Source organism: Lolium rigidum, chromosome 7 (genome assembly GCF_022539505.1).
Source record: "Lolium rigidum isolate FL_2022 chromosome 7, APGP_CSIRO_Lrig_0.1, whole genome shotgun sequence".
NCBI classification, from domain to species: domain Eukaryota; kingdom Viridiplantae; phylum Streptophyta; class Magnoliopsida; order Poales; family Poaceae; genus Lolium; species Lolium rigidum.
This window is the reverse complement of record NC_061514.1, coordinates 339,486,898-339,513,095: the sequence shown is the minus strand read 5'-3', so window position 1 is coordinate 339,513,095 and position 26,198 is coordinate 339,486,898. Positions and strand designations below refer to the sequence as shown.

General features: G+C 43.9%; 2 protein-coding genes across 3 annotated transcripts; one reads left to right on the top strand and one right to left on the bottom strand.

Annotated features, from left to right (window-relative positions):
- The first annotated feature begins 798 nt into the window (after window positions 1-798).
- Window positions 799-4,961, top strand: LOC124673530 (OVARIAN TUMOR DOMAIN-containing deubiquitinating enzyme 1-like). The gene is made up of 10 exons (XM_047209592.1): window positions 799-1,017; window positions 2,071-2,313; window positions 2,608-2,670; window positions 2,746-2,829; window positions 2,914-3,031; window positions 3,450-3,484; window positions 3,584-3,668; window positions 3,743-3,834; window positions 4,112-4,174; window positions 4,455-4,961. The coding sequence occupies exons 1-10, from the start codon at window positions 799-801 to the stop codon at window positions 4,782-4,784; spliced, it is 1,332 nt and encodes a 443-aa protein (XP_047065548.1). The 3' UTR covers window positions 4,785-4,961.
- Window positions 4,962-13,548: 8,587 nt separating this feature from the next.
- On the bottom strand, window positions 13,549-25,551 carry LOC124673775. 2 transcript variants are annotated; one of them, XM_047209815.1, is made up of 12 exons: window positions 25,441-25,551; window positions 24,787-25,007; window positions 24,606-24,698; window positions 23,483-23,870; window positions 22,857-22,952; window positions 22,676-22,765; window positions 21,189-21,300; window positions 20,928-21,050; window positions 19,140-19,179; window positions 19,071-19,076; window positions 18,445-18,815; window positions 13,549-15,808 (listed from the first exon to the last, which is right to left on the bottom strand). In XM_047209815.1, the coding sequence occupies exons 4-11, from the start codon at window positions 23,637-23,639 to the stop codon at window positions 18,807-18,809; spliced, it is 633 nt and encodes a 210-aa protein (XP_047065771.1). In that variant the 5' UTR covers window positions 23,640-23,870; window positions 24,606-24,698; window positions 24,787-25,007; window positions 25,441-25,551; the 3' UTR covers window positions 13,549-15,808; window positions 18,445-18,806. The 2 variants fall into 2 exon arrangements, 1 of the variants encoding a protein (XP_047065771.1); XR_006992816.1 differs by lacking the exons at window positions 21,189-21,300; window positions 22,676-22,765; window positions 22,857-22,952; ... (2 more) ...; window positions 24,787-25,007; window positions 25,441-25,551 and having other exon boundaries at window positions 13,549-15,439; window positions 15,519-15,808; window positions 19,071-19,179; window positions 20,928-21,011.
- Between the last annotated feature and the right edge of the window lie 647 nt (window positions 25,552-26,198).

The following is a 26,198-nucleotide window of genomic DNA, read 5'->3' as shown; positions in this document are numbered from 1 at the left end:
GCATTCCACTTGATCTAGATGAAGACGATCTTGACCGCAACAAGACGGAACACCTTTCTTAATTGTGCTTGCTTGATGAGGTCTTGTGAATTGCTCCCCCATAATCCACTACATGAGAGCTTCTTATTTGGTGCATCTTCACATATCCATGATCACCATATGAGTGTCAAGCTTCAAGTGTTTGATCTCTTTGAGTTGGCTCTTGAACTTGCACCTTATTTCTTATTGCAATCTTGAAATCAACATATTTCAAGCATTGTCTAGGAATAGTTCCTACAAATATAACTCAATGTAAACATTAGTCCATATGGATTATCATTAATTAGCAAACCACACATTGGGTTCTATACACTTTCAATTTTCCCCATTTTGGTAAATTTTTGGACCAGGTCTTATATAATTATTTTCCAGCATAAATCCTCTTATATAGACAAACATAAAGAAAAATTTAACAGAATTTGTTTAAACAAAAAAGAATTGTTGTCATGGCGCAAAGTTTGTTACATAGAAACAACTTTTCAACCGTGAACTTTTATGTGATTGAGACTCTACAAAAATCACGCCAAAAAAAAAGAGACTCTACAAAAATATTCTCTTTTAGTACGTCTTCCGTCAATATATTTCACCTGCAAAAGAAAAAGTAAAAAAAAAAAAACAGCTGTTAGTACCACCGCGGTACCCTCAGATGCCGGTAGTATAAATATGTGTCAGTTCGGTCCCTTGACGAATTTCAGAGGAAACGAGGGGAGAAGTGCGAAAATCGAAGGGGCAAAAAAGGCAACTCCAGCGACGAAAGAAATGGGGTCCAAGGGAAATTCTGATGACCTGGCTCGGGCATCCAGCAGCGGCGACAGCGGCGGCGGCGGAGGCGGAGGCGATACCACACCGCCGTCGCCACCACGGCTTCCGGTGGCGCCACCGCTCACGTCGCCCTCCCGCGTCCCTGGGGCGCCTTCCACATCAGCACCCCCGCTTCAGCCGCCACTTGCCCCGCCGCGTGCCGCCGACAGGGATACGGTCAGTTCTAGGCTTCTAGCGTCCTGCTATGTCTTGGGTGGCGATTTCTAGGCAATGTTTTCGCCAAGATACCATTCTCTCGCTGAAATTGGGTGCGTTTCTTGTGTCGTTCTTGGTCTGTTTCCGAGTCTTTCTTGTGCTCAGTTCATGGCGGCTGCTTTCTTGGCTGTAGGATATGGCGCGGTCGTGGTTAGATGTTAGTTTCTTGGCTGCAGCATTGGGCGCGGTCGTAGGTTCTTCGAGTTGGTGCGATTCTTGCATGGTTTTGTTTGGTACTCGTGGACTCTGTTCTTCCTACCCTGTGTAGTTTCTGAATTTGTTTTCAGAGGAGGGGGAAATGGTGGGATCTTGGTATAATCGGCTACTAGTTCTTGGTATAATCGGCTGGCTTGGTGACCTGACCAGGATATTCATGGCAAGACAACCGACAGAAGGATGTTTAGCCGTAGTGTTGGATTTCCCTCTCTAGTCCGGGTCCGGGTGTTCTGGTTTTCGCTGCACATTTTTCTTGTTTCCCAATTAGCAGCATTTGTTCTGGAATGTATGTTGTACAAGAGAATGCCCTTCCATTTTCTAAGATCCAGGACCAGATAATGGGGGTTTAAGGGAAGAGGAAAATGATGAGGTGAAACTTTGTGCTCCTATTCTGCTATTTCTCAGTCCAATTCCGTGTCTTGATAACTTCAGTGCTTGGCCCATTGTCCCGGTTGTAATTTTTGGTTGTATTTTGTTCCTGAAATAGCGTTGATATTATTCATCGGAGGCCGAGTCAGTTGTTCTGGCTCTTACTTTTTTCTTTGTAATAGCCTATTCACTGAATATGTGCTGGAAAGTATTCTTTACAAGGATGGTCTGCAATTATGTAGGGTGCAGGTCTGATGATGAGAATTTGGGCTATAAGAGAAGCTCTTTACTTAGGCTTAATTAAGTTTGACTCCAAGCAAATTTCATCTGTCTAGTGCTTTTACACCTTGTGATCGATGATCCTTACATATATGCTGAAACATAGGTGCACGTTTTTATTGTTTACCTGAATGCTCTGCCATTTTCTAGGATGAAGGACTGGATGCTGATTATCTGTCTGAAGAGGAAAATGATGGGAGCTGGAACTGGGAGCAGGAGGAAGCTGAGTACAACAATAGGCATCTCAGAGAACTAGAAGATGATGCCGATTCGCTGCACCTGGAAGAAGGGGAAGTAGCGGATGATCAAAATCGGGGAGAGAACCTCAGAGGACCATCTGATAGCAAACTCATGCGACCACCAAAGGAATATCCAACAGCGTTACGATTCCTGGTGAGAATATTGTACCTCATCTTTCTCATCAACCATGAAATGAATGTACCCTAAAACGCAGCAAGTTCTTTTTCTTATGCTCAATTCATCTGACCTCTCATATGCCCTTTTACCGTAGTCTGTCATAAGGCATTCATTTTTTACCAGTGACTATCACTTGATATTCGAGAGTTTCATTTTCTGCCTTTCCTCACAGCATGTCTTATTCAAATCCACACTCAAGTTAGACGAATCTTACATATTATCTATCATACCTTAAAGATATCTTTTTGATTCTTATTTTTGGAATGATAGGAACCAATATCGGATTTGATTCTTAAATCTTCAAATAACTACATCATCCAGGAAAAGATCAAGGTTTGTTCGCTTGCAGCTAATTTAATACTTGAAGCATTAGTTTATTTGCACATCTGAAAATCATTTTTTTTATAGATTCTCAGTAAGCAGTATGGGCTCTTGAGAAGAACTCGGAGTGATGGCAGCTGTTTTTACAGAGCTTTCCTGTTCTCCTACTTGGTAACTTTTTTCTGTTTTTTTCATGATGATGGCATTGCTTTCTTTATTTCCATGGAAGTGTAATACAATTAGGCTTGTAAACAGGAGAACCTTGGACAAATGCAAGATAGGCAAGCTGAGGTTATTCGTCTGATGAAATGTGTGGAAGTATCTACAGAGAGATTGTATCAACTTCACTGGGGAGAAGCATACTTGTTAAAACGTGACTACTTGTTATCCCTTGTTTTTGTAAGTATTCTAGTAGCCTACTGCCTACAAAAGCCTAAACCTGTTTTGCATTACCGTTTCTGTAAGTATTATAGTAGGTTAACTTGTTTTGCATCATCTCTTTAGCCCTAATTATCCATACTGTTAGCTCAGCCATCTACAGATAAAAGAATTATGTGGGACATCTATACATGCCAACAATAGTCGTATCCCTTGTGGCTCTTCAGTTGTTCTGACAATTAAACGTCGTCATGCTGCTTCATCAGATTGTGTTGGATAAACCTGGCTTAGATCATGTTGTTTCACCTCTTTCACCAGTACTGTGGGAATATGGATGGTTTCCTGCAGTACTTTGATCTTCTGTTCATGATATATCTTACATGCATAACCAAATGTCTTCACTTTTGTTTCAGGAGTTCTATTGTTTGGTCAACTCAGTTGCAAACGGGTATGTGTAGTTTATAACATGAGTGTTTTGTAGAGATTCTTAGAAAAGGTCTTGACAATATGTTAAAGATACCCTTATTTCATCTTAGTTACATTTTAGTTTACAGCAAAGTTCTTTTATCTCTTTAGCCTGACTTCTGAAAAGCTGTATGAGAGAAGCCTTGAAGATCCCTCGTCACGCAATAGTAAGGGATGTCAATCCTTGTTGTGATGTGTTGTTTGTCTGTTTGTTCTTTATATAACATATTGTTTTCGTCAGTTCTTTATTTCCTTAGGGTGCTTACGGAGGTTGAGATCCGTACACAAGATATCTACAAGCCATTTATCCCCAGAGATATGGATGTCGTCCAGGTTGGGTTTCTACACTGTAGTACTATACTCTCTGCTACCATTCACGATATACAGTAAATGGATTATTTTGTCCTCTTTATCTTTGACAGAGGATTGAATTTCAGTAGCAATTTTCTTGGTATGCGAATTACCTTTCTCTCTGGATAGACATGTAAACTCTAGAAATAAAGTTTGCAGCTCGTGAACTTCTGAGACTTTTTGCGTAAAGAGAGCCAATATTAAGTGTTACCACTCACAGATTACGCTCACCATACCACATATATGGTTTTATTGCCAGTACTGTAGGAAGACGGTGCGAGGCCTGCATCCTGAAGGTGAAGCCAGAGCCGAAGCTCAACAGGTTGGGTTTCTGCCCTATAGTAATGTACTCTACGATATCATTCACGATATACAGTAGTAAATGGATTATATTTTCCTATTTATCTTTGACAGAGTAATTGATTTTCAATAGCAATTTTCTTGGTGCACGATTTTTCTTATCTCTGGATAAACATGTAAAGTCTAGAAATAAAGTTTCCCACTAGTCAACTGCTATGACTTGTTGTGTAAAGAGAGCCGATAGTAAGTTTTACCAGTCACAAATTAGGCTCAACATGCTGCATATATGGTTTTGGTGCCAGTTCTGTCGGACGAAGGTGCGTAGCCAGGATGCTGAAGCCGAAGCTATACAGATGAGGGCTTTGACATATGCACTCGGCATACCTTTGCGTGTCGAAATTGTGGACACGAAGTCGACGTCGGGTCAACCTGTGCGAGTAAAGCGCCTTGATTTCTTCAACCAGTCAGGTCTAGGGAAGATGCCTTATCATATAGTTCAAAGCTACTATTCCTCAAGCACAGCTCATAAGCCACTGGAGCGGGGAAGTGAAGACAACTTGTTATCATCGGATGGCGCACCCTTGCTGACCTTGCTGTGTAGGCGTGGCCACTGTGACATTCTTTATCCGTAGTGAACAAACTATGTGATGTACGATCGACAGTAACTTTTTCCTGGATGATGCCATGGACAAATGTGCAGATAGTCTCATGTAGTATATAGGTGCTCCATGTTTTTTCTTGTTGCTACTGATTCTGTTCATAGCTCTGTATGCGGAAGTAAGATCCAGAAGGCATGAACTTTGAGAACATATGATGAAGGATTATCTGGATTCGGTTCATAGTTTGCAAGATTTGCAGCATAGGGATTCGGCTGAGTTGTGAACTTTTTTGGGATAATCAATTCTCTTTTGTCTGGGTCACTGATGGTTAGTCTTGCATAAGGTGTCAAGTGGGATCGGGGTGCAAACTGATTACAGAGGAGACCGTGTCGGATTCTGTGGTTCATATTCGGGAAACAAGATTGGATTGGAAGCTGGGATGTGTCCATCCGTTTTGAGTTAGAGTCGAAGTATCTAGCAGCTGATCGAGATGATAAACTCGGAGCCAAACCCCGCACCGCTGCCCTCTCCCGGCGATGGCGGCCGCTCTGGCCACGCACTGACACCCTCAACCTCGACACCAGGTGCTGCGGTAACCTGGGCAGCGAACACTTCTTGTCCTGGATGAGCCACGACCACGACGGCCAGGAGGTCGAGGATCGGCTATGCTCCGACGCTCAACAGTGAATCCTCGGAAGTTGCGGAGCTCCCTGGTTTGAGTGGTTGCCGGTTCAGTTGCTTGGAGAGTCATTTGAAAAATGTCAAGTTGCAGTTTGAGTTGATGGAGCTCGATAGCTTTGAGGTTTGCCTTGCCAAGTTCTTCACAGAAAATTGCAAAGTTCTTGAGGTCATGCAAATAGATTATGGGAATCTGAACTTTTTAAGGCATATCGATTGGATGGTAAAGAGATGGAGAGCTAATGCATTGGAACAAAGGAAACAAATTGGATGGGATCACCTGACTCGTCCAAATGTAAACATGGAAGCAAACGGAAACATGATTACGTTTTGCAACGCAAAGTAAAATCCAAATCTTAAGACTGTTTGTTTTTGAAGAACTTTGTTTCTGGCCTTTCTAAATGATGGGCATAACATATTATCGGAAAGGAGTACATAATGTGCTTATCATTCGAGGAACCAACTTGACTACACGAGAAACAAAGTAACAGCAAAGCGTAGTTACGATACTACTAGTTTGGCAACCAATGAAAGCTAGACCAAGAAACCCTACGTCATTTGTTTTTGTCCTCTTAACTGTAGTTTGTGCTGCGAACAGATCGCGTTCATAGGGAGCAACAATGTTTCCTGTCATGGTCGACCATGACGATTGGTTCCTCGCAGGTTGCAGTGCTCCCTTGCCTGATTGGCTGTAGATTCCGTTGCTTGGAGAATTATTTGAAAACATTGACGTAGGTTTTGTCTTGTAAATTTCTTTGACTAAAACTGTGTGGTCCTTGAGGTCATACAAATTGTTGATGGAAAGCAAAACTTTCCAAGGCTTACCTATTGGATGGTAGAGAGATGGAGAGCTAATGCGTCGAAAAAATTATATTCCAAAACTTAGTTCTTTCAAGGTCATCCATAACAACAGTGTAATGTCACAATTTACGATGGAGAATCACGTAAAGAAACCCGAAGTCTACTTGCTTTGCGAACAATTTCCACATGACAAAATAGAATACTTAGAGTTTAGAGTTTATGAAATCTACACTATGCCGACTTTTCATTGCTTGGATGCAGCCGAGAAAGACAGTTCAATCTTACCAGGCTGGGATTAGACTTTGTAGCAAAGATATGCATGAACATATTGTGCTACAATGCAGCTCTCATTGAACCATCATATCTATTTTTCAGTATAGACAGAAGTATGCTGAACACATTAAGAGTTAAAATTTAAGGCAATACAAATATAAATTTAAGTGATTGACACACAATCACCGGTGCAAAATTTCAAGACAAAAACCAGAAGTGTTGGTGCGAACATGTTTGGCGAATCTTAATCCCATCACTTTCTGATAGAATTTGTTTATGGAAAGCAAAACTTTTAAGGCATATCTATTGGATGGTTGAGAGATAGGGAGCTAACGCGTCGAAACAAAGGAAAAAAACGAAACAGAGGTGTAATAGGTTAAAAAAATTATAGGCTACAAACTTTGTTCCTTCAAGGTCATCTACAACCACAGTCCATTTCCTGGCCATTCCGACCAATTCCCATCAGATCCCAGTTTCTTCGGAGGAATTTTACTATCCTGAAGCTTTCTGCATTTGATTGACACAACCACAACTTACAGCTAAAGAGTACTGTGATGTGGTCATCATCAACATAAGGGCATGTACAATGGTAGAAAAGACATGTATTCCCTTACCTTACCACATCAACTAGAAAAGACATTAGATATAAGTCATACACTGCATTATCTCACTGGTGGAAAAAGGTCCATTAGTCGCGGTTCGTAACCTCCATTAATACCGGTTGCGCAACCGGGATTAAATAAGCGCGACTAAAGCTCCCCCCTTTAGTCGCGGTTGCTTACGAACCGCGACTAAAGGCCCGTCCACGTGGGCGCCAGGCGACCGTCGGGGCGGAGGACCTTTAGTCGCGGTTCTTCTGGCCAACCGCGACTAAAGGCCGCCGCAGGTTTAGGGTTTTAGCCCCCCCTCCCTAAACCTGGCTTCTTTTTAATTTGTATTGTTTTATTTCTTTTGTATTTTATTTTAGTTTTGAAGGAGTTTCACATATTCTACGGTACTACATACATGCATATGAATGTACAATTTCAAACAAATTTGAAATTAGAACCAAAAAGAATTCAAGAGGAATATACAATATATATTCAATATCATCGGATGACCATATACAATTTTGAACAAGTTTCCATACATAATTTAATGCATATGAAGTTCTACGTCCTCTACATAGTGTTCTCCTTTAGGATCGATGACTTCCCTCGTGAACCATCCAGCTAGTTCCTCTTGAAGTGGTCGGAAGCGAGCTTCTGGACTAAGCATCTTCCGGAGGTTATTCCTCTTCTCATTGTTATCACACGGAACCCGCTCAGAGGTGTATCTCCGGATCATCTCACAAACATAGTATCCACATAGATTGGTCCCCGGTGGCTGAATATCCCCAGTCGCAGCCACTGACCGCATGAATTGTAGCTCTTTTTTGAATTCACCGACCATTTCATCTGTGAACCGTCTCCAAACCCTACGAGGCAAAGAAAATTAAATGAACAAGAGAGTTATTAGTTACTTGATATTAGGAAATGAACGAAATAGGCCTATCGATATAGAGCGCAAATGAATGAAAATAATTACTTCTGCAGCATTCTTCTCATGTCGCCCCAAAGCTTTGCTTCCAGATTCAGAGAGTCGTGGACGAGACATGTGGAGGTGTCAAATTTAATTACTAGCAGAATCCAGTGGAACCTGCGGACACGATACATGCACAGTCATGCATAACTCATCGATTAGCCGGCCACATACCATGCATGGAGTAAACAAAAGAGAATGTGCTCAAGATAGAAACACTCACCCAAAATGGTAAGGAAATAGAATATCACTTTTGAGTTACTGCTTTGTAAGAAACCGCCACAGGTCTTCCTCCACGTCGGCGGGGTGATGTTCTAACACATATCCATTAACGATGTGTGGGTCAATGAACCCAACATCATGGATGTTCCTTACTTCGCATTCCTTAATCTTCATTCTGCATATATAATAGCGTACACAACAATATAGTTAGGACATATATATAGTGCAGGCAATATGAACGAGATGGGGTAGAAACAAATCACTTACAGAACGTAGCAACTGATGATAGATTTGTCGAGCTCGCGCAGATTGAAAAGCTGGAACAATTCACTCAGATGAATTTGTACATAGTAATGTTTGAAGTGATGCTCATATCTAACTTCCGCATAAATATATTCTTTGGCGTTTTTATTTTTTATGTAACCCTTGTACCATTTCAGCAGACTTGTCATTTGTGGAGGTAGATCCTCTTCCTGCGCAGGCTCGACGAGAGGCCCATTCGGCACATATGTAATTACTACCTCCTTCACTGGCGCCTCATCAAGGCCTAACAGTTCACGAAGAGTCATACCGATCAGGGCCGCTTGTTCTCTGGCAGCCGTTACGGTCATTCCCTGTTCTGCCGCAGCTGCTATGATTGTGGGGTCCATTAGTTCAGCATCCGGACCGGCGGCTTTCACTATGAGCGGGGCGATTGATTGTTTACTTTGTTCCCCGAGCTGGGCAACTGCTCGTTTCCCTCTTTTTTTACTTGCTAATTCTTTCTCGGCCTCCTCCAAGGCTTTCTTCCCCTGCTTCTCCGCCAGCTCTTTCTTCTCCTTCAACATGAGTGCCTGCCTACGAAGTTCACGTGCATAGTCGTTAGGCAGATTCTTCGCGGCTTGGGACGGTGTGCTCAAAAATGACTTAGCCCACTTCTTTTCCTTGTCAGAATATACTGGCTTGGGCTCGGGCTCTCTTCTCGCCTGGCATTCCGCCCTCCATTTCTCATGGTGAGCAATCGCGGCCGCGTCGACTTCCTCGGCACTACGTTCCCAAGGCCTCGTGGGGAGAGGCTTCAGTGATGGCTCCGGTACCTTTGTGGTCTTAGGTACATAAGGGTCCGGGTTAATAGTCCAGGACTGCTTCTGCTTCTTCGCCGGAGGTGGATTGGGGGGCGGCGTCTGCTTACCCGCCCGGGGCGGACTGGGGGGCGGCGGCTGCTACCCGCCGGAGGTGAATTGGGGGGCGGCGTCGGCTGACGTGAAGGAGGTGTAGGTGAAGCACCACCACCACCACCACCGCCACCGCCACCACCACCGTAGGGGGGTGGACTTGTTGGCCTTGGCGCCTCGCCTGGAAACTTGATAAACTTCTTTTGCCATAGAATGAACTGGAGCTTGACATCTCCAAGTCTTCTCTCCCCTTCAGGTGTAGCAATGTCAATCTCCAGGTCCTCAAACCCTTGTACTATGTCCTCCACCGTGACACGAGCATAGCCATCTTGAATGGGGTTGTTGTGGTGGAGTGCTCCAGGTTCACATGGTAAAGCACTGCCGATGGCTACTGATACGTCTCCAACGTATCGATAATTTCTTATGTTCCATGCTACTTTTATGATGATACTCACATGTTTTATACATACTTTATGTCATATTTATGCATTTTCGGCACTAACCTATTAACGAGATGCCGAAGAGCCAGTTGTTGTTTCTGCTGTTTTTGGTTTCAGAAATCCTAGTAAGGAAATATTCTCGGAATTGGACGAAATCAACGCCCAGGGGCCTATTTTTCCACGAATCTTCCAGAACACCGAAAGGGAACCAAAGTGGGACGACGAGGCGCCGCCACACTAGGGCGGCGCGGCCCAGGAGGGGCTCGCGTGGCCCTAGTGTGTGGCCCCCTCGCCAGCCCTCCAACTCCGCCCTTCCGCCTACTTAAAGTCTTCGTCGCGAATACCCCAGTACCGAGAGCCACGATACGGAAAACCTTCCAGAGACGCCGCCGCCGCCAATCCCATCTCGGGGGATTCAGGAGATCGCCTCCGGCACCCTGCCGGAGAGGGGAATCATCTCCCGGAGGATTCTTCACCGCCATGGTCGCCTCCGGAGTGATGTGTGAGTAGTTCACCCCTGGACTATGGGTCCATAGCAGTAGCTAGATGGTCGTCTTCTCCTAATTGTGCTATCATTGTTAGATCTTGTGAGCTGCCTAACATGATCAAGATCATCTATTTGTAATGCTATATGTTGCGTTTGTTGGGATCCAATGAATATGGAATACTATGCTATGTTGATTATCAATCTATCTATGTGTTGTTTATGATCTTGCATGCTCTCCGTTGCTAGTAGAGGCTCTGGCCAAGTTGATACTTGTAACTCCAAGAGGGAGTATTTATGCTCGATAGTGGGTTCATGTCTCCATTAAATCTGGGGGAGTGACAGCAACCCCTAAGGTTGTGGATGTGCTGTTGCCACTAGGGATAAAACATCAATGCTATATCTAAGGATGTATTTATTGATTACATTACGCACCATACTTAATGCAATTGTCTGTTGTTTGCAACTTAATACTGGAAGGGGTTCGGATGATAACCTGAAGGTGGACTTTTTAGGCATAGATGCATGCTGGATAGCGGTCTATGTACTTTGTCGTAATGCCCAATTGAATTTCACAATACTCATCATAACATGTATGTGCATGGTCATGCCCTCTTGATTTGTCAATTGCCCAACTGTAATTTGTTCACCCAACATGCTATTTATCTTATGGGAGAGACACCACTAGTGAACTATGGACCCCGGTCCATTCTTTTACATCGAATACAATCTACTGCAATACTAGCTCTACTGTTCTCTGCAAACATCATCATCCACACTATACATCTAATCCTTTGTTACAGCAAGCCGGTGAGATTGACAACCTCACTGTCACGTTGGGGCAAAGTAATTTGGTCGTGTTGTGCAGGTTCCACGTTGGCGCTGGAATCCCTGGTGTTGCGCCGCACTACACTCCTCCGCCATCAACCTTCAACGTGCTTCTTGACTCCTACTAGTTCGATAAACCTTGGTTTCTTACTGAGGGAAAACTTACTGCTTTACGCATCACACCTTCCTCTTGGGGTTCCCAACGGACGCGTGTTGAACGGAAAAGACATACGTCAACTACGCGCAACAAGTAGATTTTCTGGCGCCGTTGCCGGGGAACGAAGAAAAGCTACACCACAGAGATTTCTATCTCCCACGTCAACCACGCGCCAGTTGTGGACAGCAGTAGATTTTCTGGCGCCGTTGCCGGGGAGATCAAGACACGCTGCAAGGGGAGTCTCCACTTCCAATCTCTTTACTTTGTTTTTTTGTCTTGCTTTACTTTTTATTTACTTCTTTGTTTGCTGCACTATATCAAAACACAAAAAAATTAGTTGCTAGTTTTACTTTATTTACTGTCTTGTTTGCCATATTAAAAACACAAAAAAATTAGTTACTTGCATTTACTTTATTTACTTTTACTTATTTCATCATGATTCCTCCTAAGTTCACTCTAAAAGATATATATGTAGGAGAAGGGTCTATAATTGGAAGAGATAATATAGAAGCATTTTTCTCCTCCTCTAAAAGATATACACGTCTGTTGGCTCCAGCAAACAGGGAAGTACTAAATGGATTTTCTCCTCCTCTCTTTCTTTCACGGTAACGCGCATCTCTACCGGAAGCCAAATCACGATTTTCATTAGGATGCATCTGGCAGCGCAGTACGGAGTCCATTGCAAACTATAAGAAAAAGATTCAGTAAAGAACTATATATTACTACGCGAAATTCATCTGTCATTCACAAAACGAGCAAAACCTGTCAGACACACTGCACAAATAATTGCCTTCAGGGAATGCTACCAAACTATACATCAAAACAAAGAACTGCATAGTAAACATTCTTTTGTGAACATTCTTTAAGAAAATAACAACCGATTATTGAGAGAATGACTACCAGAAGCAGTACTGATTCCATTGCAAGCAGCAACAAAAAACAACTAATGATACATCAGCTAATAGTTAGGGAACGACTACCAGAAGGAAGCAAACATACCAGCTGCAGCACCAAAATCAACAAACCCCTCTGACCAAACAGTGAGTGAAGAACCCCACAGGCGTCCTCAAGCAGGCGTGTCCCAACCAGAAGCGGAAGGCCTTAATCAAGCTCCTTCAGTTCGAGTGTTCACCTTGTTGCACACCAAAGAAGGCCACGACATGATGTAGGGATCTAGAGGAAAGATAACTTGCTGAATCCAGAGAAGAAGGTTTAGACTCCAGATCGCCGCCGCATGCTTCGCCCGTAGAGGTGAGTGCTCTGTCCTCTCCTCGACAAGTAAAAGTCAAAGTCTAAGTCACACACGCTCCCCGCACGCGGTGGGTGACAAGGGGCTTCTACTTATAGAACTACATTCAGAGGAAGGAGAAAGAGAATAGTACTACTAAGGTTTGAACTATGTGTGGGAAGGAGCAGATGTTATCACGGGATGGATGTATCGGACGGCCGGGATGGACGAAGCACACGGATCGCTGACATGGCTTGTTGCCCGTAAGAGGTGTGATTAATTGATTCATGCTGGAGTCTCATGGGTACTTGTACGTAATAAATGTACTGACTGTTCGTTTGCTTGTAGATCTATAGCTCAATTAATCAATTCCACTTACTATTCGTTTTCTTTGCAAATCTCTAGCTCAATCAATCAATCAACCAATTTCATTGACACTCTTATCTCAATCAATCAATCCGTATTATCAATTTCACGGACTGGCTGGATTTATTTGTTTCTTATCGTACCATCACCTTGCTCTTTATTCAACTATATTACTCAGTTGGATTAGTTAGTTTGCCTAATGTATCTCCGTACTGCTCTTTTTCAACTATTATATTTTTCGAGAATTAATGTGAATCACATAATCTTGAAACAGAGGGACAATAAGAAATTGTGTGTACCTATATTTAGACCTATTTCTCATTTTTCTTGCAAATCTCTAGCTCAATCCATCAATCCGGATTTGTGTGTACCTTTTGCTCCCTTTCAACTATTATATTCACGTCATCCGGAATTAAGTGACTCACATTTGTCTAGTGTCACAACCTCGCCAGGCATCAAGGACAATGTCTGGATCATTACGGAAACATTAGGCATCCAGGAAGAATTCATTTTAAACTTCATCGAAATTTGAGTGCACACAGTTGGTCAAAGTACAAAAGTGCACACAGCTCAAGAAATAAAAACGGAGCCAACGCACCAGGTCCACGACATCAATAAGCTAGCTAATGCCAAACTGTTTGTATTAAGGACATCAATAATAAGCCATCGCATGTCTCGACAAGGCAAACATCACACAACAAAACCTATTTGTTACAAACCTTTCAGCAAAAACATTATACACCACAATGGTAAAATACTCCAGACTGTTGAAGATGCTCCAGGCCAGCATAGCTAACTAGAACTTAATCCACTGCAACATCACAAATAAAAGCATGTCCCGCTGGCCGGTTCAAGTGTCCAGATCCACATCATATCTTCATGGGGAGAACAACAACATACGCGCTGCTCCGTCGCCTCTGACTGCCACCAGTTGAACAAGCTCACCTTGTCACCTGCACGACAACACTACCAAATAAAAGATTCACCTTCACATGAGGCAACTGGATAAGCATAAGCAAAGATGGTAAACTGAAAATAGCAGGATAGTAGCAAAAGAAAAAAAGACGAGAAGAATATCACTTGCAATCCATATCAGCCAATTATCATGCAAATGAGTAGAAATATAGTTGTAATTTAGAACATCCGAGGTGAAAATAAAGGAAGTCATATGAAGCGTTAAAACAAGCAGTGCAGGTACCAGCTTTGAGGAAGTTATATATTACACAAAAAATATCATAGCTATCAGCTCAGGTGTTAATATATGTGATGGGTTTCAGAAGCTTGATCAAGAACTGGATAACGTTGGAGAACAATGAACTTGTCCTGATCTAATCTACAGAACTGACAAAAAGTAATAGGTATGATTGATGCCAAGATGCTACAAACAAACCTGCCTAGCTCTGTTTTCATGTATCATTTTTGGACTGTACCAACACAGAAATATGAGTTGCTCAAATAACACGATCCCACAGGAGACAGATATTGCTCGTCATATTCTTAGCAAACATCATGTCAAGGAATTCATATGATGACAACTACTAGAAGACACAAAAAAAAATCATGGTGGTGTTTCAATGTTACAAACAGACCATCATCTTCCTCCCAGAACTGAGCTACAACACTGCAACCTGTAACATCTGCCCAACATGCGACAAGAAAGAACCGATTTTTCAGTGGAATAGGGAATACCTTGAGCATCTGGAGAAGGGGGTCAGGCAGAGCAGGTTGCCGACATCAACGCCGGTGGGCACGAGTAGCAAGACCCCATCAGAAGTGATACTCATTAATGGTAACTACGGTTATTCTAAATTTGGATCTCAATTAAAATTTGTAACCCAAATATTAAAAACTGCAATTCTTCAATAAAGCTGGACATCATGGGCTAATTTGTGGGCATATTTATCAGAAGAAAATGACATATGCCACATATCTAAACTCAACCAAATAGAAAAACATGATGATGACCATTCTTCATAGAAAGATCCAGAGAAGCAACCGATGGCCTCCCTGGTGTGGTCTACGAATAGTAATACATAAAACAAAACAAGATGCACTGTTAGGTACTACTGCTACTAGTACTCCTACATCAGGAGATAAACGATTGATTGCAGAGACTATTAAGAAACCTTTAATCACAAACTACATTCTCTTCTTATTGGTTTACTTATTAGGCCTGATCTAACTATACAGTGATATTCACAACCAAATGAATGTCTCCAGGTACATACCCAACTGCTTAGAAATCCCACAATCAATTTTAAAATGGCAGCATCAAAATTGAACATCACAAAGCTATATAAGAATGCACTAGTCTAAAAGGAAAACCATATGCATCTCAGCTAGCATAAGAATGCATCCCTAGAAAGGAAACAAAGGCTAGGCATAAACAAATATTTCATCTCTGATAAGCACTTCCACAAACACGTCCGGTTTGTTGTACCAACCAAAGCAAACCAGCCAGAAGTGAGAAGTAAGAAGGGAGGTCATAACCTGCAACCTGAAGCAAAGCACGATGTTAAGGCAAGGAAGGAGACAAATCAGACAGCCAGCTTGAGTCATTCCCTCACGCATTGTACCAGAAGGCGATGACCATAGGACGCCCTTTTCGGAAAATTCATGTCCTTTCTTTTTGTGTGCCGCCATTCTCTTCCTTGGCGTGGACCACATCGGACAGCTCCTAGAGTCCAGCTGCAACCATAGCTCCCATGCTCCCTGCTGCCGCCACCATCTTTCTCCTGGTGTCAAGTGGCAGGCAGCAAAGAAGCTCCAAGAGGGCATCACCCTGGAACTCGGTCCTCATCGCCTTGGCCGAGTCAAACGACCGAGGAAGGGCCTTAACACATGTACCACAGCTCCTATATGTCGCCTGAAAAATTCAAAAGTGAAAGATGATAAGAGGATTTTTGAAAATATGATCTGCATGGTACTGAAACAAACTCTAGACTTATAAGGATTTTTTTTCGAGAAAACGCAAGAGATTTTGCGTTTCATTTCATTGAATAGAAAGAAGACATCAAGGGTACAACCTCCAGAAGGAGGGACACACACACGACCTTCCTCACCAAAGACTGCAACTTGGTAAGGAGGTGCCCTCGACTACAGACCACAGCGACATTAGGCCTCGCCTAGCCTTGCCTACCATGGTTTTAAAGGCGGCCAGGCGTCCCAAGGCGATGGGGGTGCGCCTGGACGCATAGGCGCTCAAGGCGCGTTGCAAGGCGACGCCTTCGGTCGAACGCTCGAAGCGAAGCGAAGGACAGGGCTCCGGCCCAGTATACTCAAAGGCAAAAAAGAATTATCCCCGGCCCAACCGGCCCAACGAGATGGGGCTGGACGAGCAAGGACGCAGCTCAACCTCGACCTCTCTGTCCCCCACCGAGAGAAGAGGAGGCCATCCGAGATGGGGCAAGGAGGAGGAGGAGGAGGAGGCCGGGCGGAGAGGCAGCCACCACGGCGCCCGGACGCGCTCGCCGGCGGTGCTGCAGACTCCTAGGACGCCGGTGTCCGTGAAGGGGAGGGTGCTGGCCGGAGAAGGGGAGGCCGGCGGAGGAGGATGGAGGACGAGATCTCTCTCAATCGATTCGATTCTTGACTGGTCTGTTCCCCTCTCTCTCTCCCCTCTGTTTCCCCTCTCTCTGGCCCCCAATTTCTCGCCAATTTCTGAGTTCTCGCCATGGTTCCCGCTCGCCTCCTTTGCTTCCGCTTGACTTGTCCATGGCGTCCAAAATGGGCCAGAGCGACGCTTTCCCCGCCTAAGCGACGACTTGGACGCCTCAAAGGGCGAATCTGGACGCCTTAGACAAGATCCTAAGGCGAGCACGACGCCTTGCCATCTCCGGGCGCTCGGACGCTTAAGCGTCGCTTAGGCGACGCCTAGGCGACGCCTTTAAAACCATGTTGCCTACAACCAAGAATGGTGAGGCATCGAGACTTGAAACAACAAGGTAGCGACACTGTTGCCAGGCACCTCGAGGGACAATTGCAGCTCCAAGACTGCCCAGGCCAACGTACCTCGCACCCATCGTGTGCCAACAGAGTCGTCAAGTGGGAGGCAGGGCCTAGCTGGAACTGGTGTAGCAATCATCGGGGAAGTACCAGGCAAATGTTGAAGTAGTCTATGCTGGAGACACGCATCACCAACGTCCAGCTGCAGCAACAAGTACTCCACTTCAACATTTGCAGGGCCATCAAGAGGGGAACAGTGCTGAGACGCCGCCGCTGCCCGGTCCAGCAGGCCGGACCTAGGGTTTTCCCGATGCTCGAGGAGGAAGTCTGGTCAGGGTCATGCCAACACCTCGAAGAGGTAACGGCAACCTCGAGCGTCGCCGTTGACAGCACAGGTTGTCGCCGCGCGGGGATTTCGCCCTGACCCATGAACAAGGAGCATTGATGATGCACGGGCAGATCGGAGGTGGTGAAGGAGGTCGCTGGAGTAGACCGTCACTCGGGGAAGCCTAGAAACGTCGCAGGAGAAGGGGCACCGGCCAGCGCAGATGCTGCCGCGCCAGCCCGCAGCTGCCGTCGCCGGGATCCGTCGGGGCAGACTAGAGTAGCCATCGCCCAAAAGGTTTGATGCTCACACGCATGTCATCCTCCACCAGCGACAGCCGGGGGGATGGGTGGAAGGGGATTGGATCGAAGGGGGTGCATGGCCATGGCCCACCCGACCCAGGTCAGGCCCAGATCGAGAGAAGCAACCGATGGCCTCCCTAGTGTGGTCTACGAATAGTAATACATAAACCACAACAAGATGCTCTGTTAGGTACTACTCCTACTAGTACTCCTACATCAGGAGATAAACGATTGATTGCAGAGACTATTAAGACTAGCCACAATGGGAGTATCATAGGTAGTATCATGCATGCCATGTAGGCAAAAATCTTATGTGGCACATCAATTAATGAGGAGAGAGGTGAGAGTAGTATCATAGGTAGATACAGTATCATAGCACGTAAAACTAGAAATTTTAGTGGCAAACACATCATGTACACATATTTGCATTGAGATTCTACAAAACATTAAATAGGATGTCACTATGATACTAATTCATGATACTATGCATTGGAGGTGTTGTATCATAAACTAGTATCATATGTATGATACTAGTCTATGATACTTCCCATTGTGACTAGTCTAAGTAACCTTTAATCACAAACTACATTCTCTTTTTACGGGTCTACTTATTAGGGCTAATCTAACTATAGAGTGACCTAGATAATCAAAGATCAAAACTACACAGTACCAACCAGTGGTATTCACAACCAAATGAATGTCTCCCGGTACAGACCCATCTGCTTGGAAATCCCACAATCAATTTTAAAATGGCAGCATCAAAATTGAACATCACAGAGCTATATAAGAATGCACAAGTCTAAAAGGAAAACCATATGCATCTCAGCTAGCATAAACAATTTCATCTCTGATAAGCAGTTTAAGCACTTCCACATTGTACTGACCAAAGCAAACCAGCGAGAAGTGAGAAGTAAGGAGGGAGGTCATAACCTGCGAGCTGAAGCAGAGCATGCTGTTGAGACAAGGAGACAAATCGGACAGCCAGATCAAGTCATTCCCTCACGCATTGTACCAGCAGGTGATGAAAATAGGGACGCCCTTTTCGACAAAATCATGTCCTTTCTTTTCATGTGCCGCCATTCTCTTCCTTGGCATCGACCACCTCGGACAGCTCCTAGCGTCCAGCTGCCACCATAGCTCCCATGCTCCCTGCGGCCACCACCATCTTTCTCCCGGTGTCTAGTGGCAGGCAGCAAAGAAGCTCTAAGAGGCCATCAGCATGGACCTCGGTCCTCAGCACCTTGGCCAAGTCAAACGACCGAGGAAGGGCCTCAACACATGTACCACAGCTCCTATGTCGCCTGAAAAATTCAAAAGTGAAAGGTGATAAGAGGATCTCTGAAAATATGATCTGCATAGTACTGAAACAAACTCTAGACTTATAAGGATCTTATATCTCTCAAGGAAATTATTTAACTTACAAGAAAGAACATGACAACGGTACATAATTGATTTTTTTATAGCAACAGCAACCTCTTCAACTACTACAAATGGTATATGTATCACGCTTAACAGGTTTAGTGATAGATCGTATATATGTGGAAAAGAAGAACTACCTCTATAGACTAAAAAGGCCGGAGTGGTCCAAATGCTTAGTTTCTGTTAACTGGAAACTCAGCCATGGCGTGACTGTGGGGTGTCCACTCAGCCTTTGATCCTCTCCAACTGCACATATACAAGTAAGAATCATAAATTATTGGGATAATCTTCAATGGTATATGTAACTGAAAATGCTCCCCAACCTTTATGAAATTTAGACCACATGTCCATGTCTAGAAGGGAAATCGTACACATCTAAATAAGCATTTGCTAATTAATTAGATAAGCAAGGAGAAAGACCATTCAATTCGCAGATTTAATATTGTCAACCTGGTGTAGTGCTTGCAAACTCAAAACAGAAAACAAGCTTATTAGCCATTTTCTCCTTTCGTCTCAACATTTAATAAAAGTTGCAAGAATCCCAAATTCAAAAAGGACGAAATGCAAATATTAGAGAACAGTGGAAAGGAGGCTTTGTGAGCTTTAAATGTACAAATGTAAAATCTAACAGCACATGAAGATCTATGGTTCATTCTTTGCTCGAACTTAAGGCCCACAAAGACATACAGAAAAAACCAATCCTTAAACAGTTACTTAGTTTATTTCGGCACGAGAATATCAGTAAGATCCTCTTGTGAAACAATGACAATTGTACCTTCATCACTCGACTGCAACTCTAGCAAATTCACAAAAAAAATGGAAAAATCACAGTAAGGGCAATAGCCGTGGATATGCTTACTTCAAAAATGGAGTTCACACTTCCACAGCTAGCCATTTCATGCACCAAGTAAGATCATTGCATGGCAGGAACGCAGCAGAATTGTTTCTGTTTGGACTTCTATTCTAGAATCTGGAATACACGCATCTCTAGAGAACTCTCCTTGCCAAGTGAACGACCATGATATCAAAACAAATAAGATGCTACTAAATAGTATACTATTGCAGACAACGACCTTCTACAATGTTTCAAGGCTGAAGTTCAGAGTATAATATAAAAATACAAGGGGGCTGATTCCAATCCAATTCCAAATGGGAGAAGAAAACCCAACTGAAATTGCAGACAACTACCTTCTACAATGTTTGAAATTGCAGATAACAGTTTATAGGTGAATATATCACAAAGATCAAAATTGATCAATGGACACAACATAACTCGATGATGCATAAGACAGTTCATTTAAAGAAAAAAGCTATGATAATTCCAGAACTGTATTGCCACAATATAATGAAACTACCAAGCATGATAAACAGAAGTTCCTTTTTAAAAGAATCCTGTTATACAACAATGCAAATATTATCATGTCCATTGCCTAGAACATCAGAAAATTATAATCATGACGTTCAATAGGTGATCTGATATACATAAATGTGCTTTGCATTAATCGTCACCAACAAAATGTATTAACGTTCACCATCCTTGGCCTTTTATAAAAATAAAATTTGAGTTATCGTCCGTAATAATATGTTAGTTTCTATCCATATTAACTGAAGCAGATAATTAAACCATGATCACTTGTTAAGAAATATCCAACTTTAGTTTCAAGCTTGGTCTACTTTAGTTTCAAGCTTTTATCAGTTCATCCTAATGAGTAAAGCTATAAATGCATCATTTGGTTCCTACAGTATGAATTTCCTACAGCTAGTTCTGAAAACACTAATACAACTTAATGGATGGTCCATGCTACGACACCAACTGGTACTATTTAGCAGCCTGGCAAGTTACTGCAATTTGATAGGACAGGAAGACCAATTCAGGAGAACGGCATGCTTTAACAAAATTAATCGTTCTACAATACATGTAAGAAAAACCAAGAAGGCCACAAACCGAGAACAATATACAGATTGTGATGAACATATTCGAGAAAAAAATGGACCTTTGGGTGGCGAGGTTGACAATCTCCTGAAGGGCAGCGCCGAGGCCGCCTCGATGGACATTGGGGAAGCCATCTTGACCTCCTGCTCGGTCGCGCCCATTTCCTCCCTGTCGTCGCTCCTCACTGTACACAAGTGTTAAACACATCTAGTATCATCTACAAATCATGATGTGGGTGCACAACAGCTGAGATGACAAAAAAATAGCAAAATTGATCCAGCAGCTATACCAATGAGTGAGACAGTTCCAGAAATGATTTTACCTGCTCTTGTGGAGTTGAGACAGTTCCAGTGGCACTGTGGTTGTACGTAAAGAGGCTCTAACACCCATTGCAGATGAGCATCGACATGGCTGCCTTTGTCTCAGCGTTGCACCTAGGCAGATCACATACGCATGACTAGTTTCAGATCTAAGGCAAGTAAATGCATCAGTCAACTAGCAGAGATGCAAATGCCAGCCGGAAGTAATTCTTCCATTATCAAGAAGCAAACTAGCTAGTATACTGCATGTGTTATACTATTCACATATTATAGGCCATACCAATAAATATATCATCTCCATGTAGGGTAACCTTTGCAACGCATTTGTACATGCATCTCTTATGCACATGTACAAAAGAGATGAATTATATATATAATCTCGTTTTGCTGTATCAGAACATCTCTGCACCTATCAAACAGTTACTATATTTACCTGCAGATCTAATTGGTCAGACCTGCAGCATGTCTGTGCTTCTGCGATCTCTTGGGTGTCAGCGGGACAAAAGACAGGGCATCAAAAACACCCTGAACCATACCAATGTTAACCAATCTAGCATCAAGGAACATGACTCACAGGGCTTCTATTCTGGCATTTCCATTTAGTACTAGTTAAGATCATTTGCACGCATTTCATCAGAATTTGATGCACAGGTAATCCCGTAAGATTTGAATCCATTCAAAATAAGAGAAAAGCAGGTAATCCCGTAAGATTTGAATCCATTCAAAATAAGAGAAAATTGCCGTACTAGTAGTAAGTACTCCCTCTGTTTGGGATTGTAAGGCCAACGGACCATTTTGCAAAAACCAAGGTAAAGTTTTACTGGTTGCAATGGCTATTCAATTGCACCGAGCGTTTCAGCAAATTGCTGTGTCAACTGAAAGGGCACCAAATCAACTCCTTGACATACACAAACCTGTAACCATACAGGTGACTTTTAAGAAAACTGTATACTACAGGTCCGGTGAATGGCTTAGACGATCAGTACTAAAGCACAACAAGTTCAACTGCTTCCATATACAAAATTGAACTGAATTTTAAACAAACAGGAACAAAACAGAAGAGTAAGCAAGAATCTTGATCAGCATCTTTTTTCTAAAGAAAACACCATGTGCTACTGAACTCTAAAGAGGACAGGAGAAACACTAAACCGAGCTCAAGCTATATTCAGAGATAAGGGACATAATTTGTGCGCTAACTGAAGGAAAGAAGTGCTCACGCATAACACTGAACAAATGAAAATTGACGGGCAACCATTCCGTGTAGGTATGGGACTCCCATCGATTGATCTTAATTCTCCACTACTCCAACTTTTGGCAGAGTACTAGTTTATTTGCTAGCTCAAAGCTCAAATCCCATCATGCCATATGTCCATGCAAGTTAATTAAAAAGACACACCGCTGAGCTGGGAAACAACAAGACACTTCACACACAATTCATAAAACAGGCCTGATGTGTTCATGGTGCAGGGAAACCAGAGCTGGAGGAGACCTGACGATGACGACGCTGAGGGCATGTGTTTGAGCGGCCGGCGCACTTCTGCGTGAGCTATCTCCACCGATTTATCCAGGACTCCTCCTCCGGTTGGTAAAAAAGGAAACGATTTTTTCAGTCAAATTTGGGAAGAAGAGTTGGAGTTAAATTGGAGAGCAGGTATGGGCACAACACATACTTAGAGCTCGGATGGCGACCAGAGTTGGCTGGGGAGAATGCTCCAAAACAACTATCTGGGCATGCATGCTCTCCTTCATCAACACATAACTGGAGCCTATAAAATTGAACAATAATTAGGCATCAAGCTACCAACTTGATACACTAGTCCATTCAGGGAAACTAAATCAAGCTCCTTGTGACGATGTTGTCTTGGTGTTGCTTCAAGGTCTGAAGAATGCTCCAAAACAATTGTCTGGGCATGCATCCTCTCCTATAACTGCAACCTATAAAATTTGAACAATAATTAGCCAACAAGCTACCAACTTTTTATATACTACTAGTTCATCCAATGAGTGAAACAGAATCACACAATGTTGACAACATAACCATGACACTCTTTTCAAACAGGATCATAATAAATTTTGATTTAACCCACTGAAGGCAAATGGTTAATATCATCTTAAACAATAGTTTGACATCAAAAGGGAACATTGATGGAAATGCAGACAAGGTGAACATTGATGGGAGTGCAGACAAGGCGAACACGTTGGTTGACTAGAAGTTGAACACATGAACCACCATGATTCCACGTCGTGCATATATGAACCCTACAAATAATTAATATGGGGTTTTGGTTCGGCATACCTGGAGGTACGGCAATGTCCTGGAGCAGGGCGTGCAGCATGGCAGCCTCACCCCGCAGCAGGCGCCAGCGATGGAACTGACCAGGGAGAAGGGTACGGGCAGCACTGTCGCATCTTGTTGGTCTGGGCGGCGGGGAGGCCCGAGCAGGAGGGTGCATGGCGAGGTGGTGACGCGGGCCAGAGTGCAGTTGTACGTGGTCGCCAGCCGCTCATCTCCTCCCTCTAAACCTCTCTATCTCAGGCTTCAACTCCCTCGTGCACCTACGCATGGGTGGCAGCCGGTGGAGCATGGTCCAGCCGGTCACTTGTGCTACGTCACCACCACATGTTGGCAGGCTGCCATGCTTCCTAGTAGACTATTAGACATGTATATCTTAGATATATGAGACCTGAAAAGAAAATGAAAAAACATTAGAGGCATTACATATGAGGAGTTAACAGAAAGACTAATAATCCATCTTTGCCCCTTCAGAACTTTTCGACAGATCAAATCAGCGAGACAAATGACAGGGCATCAAGAACACACTGTTACCCTGAACCATATTGATGTTCACCAATCTAGCATGAAGGTATATAGACTTAATTCACGGAGCTTAGGCGATCAGTACTAAAGCACAACAAGTTGAACTGCTTGCATATACAAAACTAAACTGAATTTTAAACAAACAGCAACAAAACACAGGAGTAAACAAGAATCTTGATCAGCATCTTTTTTCTAAAGAAAACACCATGTGCTACTAAACTCTAAATAGGACAGGAGAAACACTAAACCGAGCTCAAGCAATATTCAGAGATTAGGGACATAATTTCAGCGCTAACTGAAGGAAAGAAGTGCTCGCGCACAACACTGAACAAATTAAAATTGAACGTGCAACCATTCCATGTAGGTATGGGACTCCCATGGATTGATCTTAATTCTCCACTACTCCAACTTTTGGTAGAGTACTAGTTTATTTGCTAGCTCAAAGCTCAAATCCCATCATGCCATTTGTCCATGCAAGTTAATTAAAAAGACACACCGCTGAGCAGGGAAACAACAAGACACTGACACACAATTCATAATCCCTGATTCTAAAACGGGCCTGATGCGTTCGTGGTGCAGGGAACCCAGAGCTGGAGGAGACCTGATGACAACGTCGCTGAGGGCATGTGTTTGAGCGCCTGGCGTACTACTGAGTGAGCTATCTCCACGGATTTATCCGGGACTCCTCCTCCGGCTAGTAAAAAAGAAACGATTTGTTCTGTCAAATTCGGGAAGAAGAGTTGGAGTTGAACTGGGAGAGCAGGTACGGGGAAAACGCATACCTAGAGCTCGGACGGCGACCAGAGTTGGCCGGGGAGAAGGAGCAGAACCCATGCTGCGCCGACGAAGGGCATGGGTGTGGTGGCCCGCCGAGGAATGCGATGTTGTCTCGGAGCTGCTTGTGACATTGTTGTCTTGATGCTTCTTCAAGGTCAGAAGAATTAATACTCCCAAACACTTATGTGGGCATTCATGCTCTCCTTCATCAACGCATAACTGCAGCCTATAAAATTGAACGATAATTAGGCATCAAGCTACCAACTTGATACACTAGTTCAGTCAGGGAAACCAAATCACACGATGTTTGACAATATAGCCATGGCAATCTTTCATAATAAATTTTGATTTAACCCACAGAAGGCATCACTTAATCTATACTTGGATATCAACAGGAAGATAAACCTTGTCAGGAAACTGATTTCCAATTTCGACCAGATTATTATTGTTAGGATTTGGGGAAACATTTGATGGGGAAGCAGACAAGGTGAACATGAACCGACTTGATTCCACATCGCGTATATATTAATCCCCAAATCGTTAGATTCACTGACCCAAATCAGAACAACCCTCGAAAAAATGCAGTGCTTAATCTTGTTGAACTGGTGGGTGTGGGTGGGGGGGAAGAGGATTAGGTCTCTGGTTTTGGTTGGTCGTACCTGGACTTACGGCGACGTCCCGGGGCAGGGCGTGCGTGGTGAGGGAGGGCGTGCAGCATGGCGATGGCGGGGTCATCCCGGCAGCAGGCGCCGGCGGAGTGCTCCTCCCGCGCCGGCAGATGAGGTCGACGGAGGGCATGGGGAGACGAGGCGAGGCGGCGGCGCAGGTTTGATTGGCCACAGCTTCCAGCTCCGGCAGGCGAGGTCGACGGAGGGCTTGGGGAGGCGGCGGCGCAGGTTTGATTGGCCACAGCTTCCAGCTCCGGCAGGCGAGGTCGACGGAGGGCTTGGGGAGGCGGCGGCGCAGGTTTGATTGGCTCCGGCCAGGTGATGCGAGGCGACACCGGCTATAATCATTCGCTTCACGCGAGGCGTCGGTTCCGTTAATTAATAAGATGATTTTTCGAGTTTCACGCGAGGTGTCAAGAAATCGTGAGAGGTAACTCAACAAATAGGCTTCACGCGAGTTTGTTGTTTTCGCGTGATATCTCCAAAACCCGAGCCTATAAAATACCACTCCTAAGGCTTTGTTCGGCACGCGGGGATCAACGTGTATTTTACCGAGCGTTTTGGGTACAAACACGTGATTCTGAGAGTATTGGCAGGTTTTGAGAAACAGCTAGTCATCAGAAACAAGGAAAAATTAGCGCCAAATCCGCTCGCCTTTGACAGCAAGCTCGCGCGAAAATTCCTAACCTACCCATACGGTGGGAATTGCTGATCCCTCGTAGGCCATTCATTAACGATCTGTGGCAGAA

Coding starts and splice junctions, on each gene's coding strand:
- LOC124673530 (XM_047209592.1), top strand. CDS start 799: ATGGGGTCCAAGGGAAATTCTGATGACCTGGCTCGGGCATCCAGCAGC. Junction 1,018..2,070: donor GTGCCGCCGACAGGGATACG/GTCAGTTCTAGG, acceptor GCCATTTTCTAG/GATGAAGGACTGGATGCTGA. Junction 4,175..4,454: donor CCAGAGCCGAAGCTCAACAG/GTTGGGTTTCTG, acceptor TTTTGGTGCCAG/TTCTGTCGGACGAAGGTGCG.
- LOC124673775 (XM_047209815.1), bottom strand. CDS start 23,639: ATGCACCCTCCTGCTCGGGCCTCCCCGCCGCCCAGACCAACAAGATGC. Junction 22,953..23,482: donor GGACATTGCCGTACCTCCAG/GTATGCCGAACC, acceptor TCAATTTTATAG/GCTCCAGTTATGTGTTGATG. Junction 22,766..22,856: donor GGTCGCCATCCGAGCTCTAA/GTATGTGTTGTG, acceptor TTTTACCAACCG/GAGGAGGAGTCCTGGATAAA.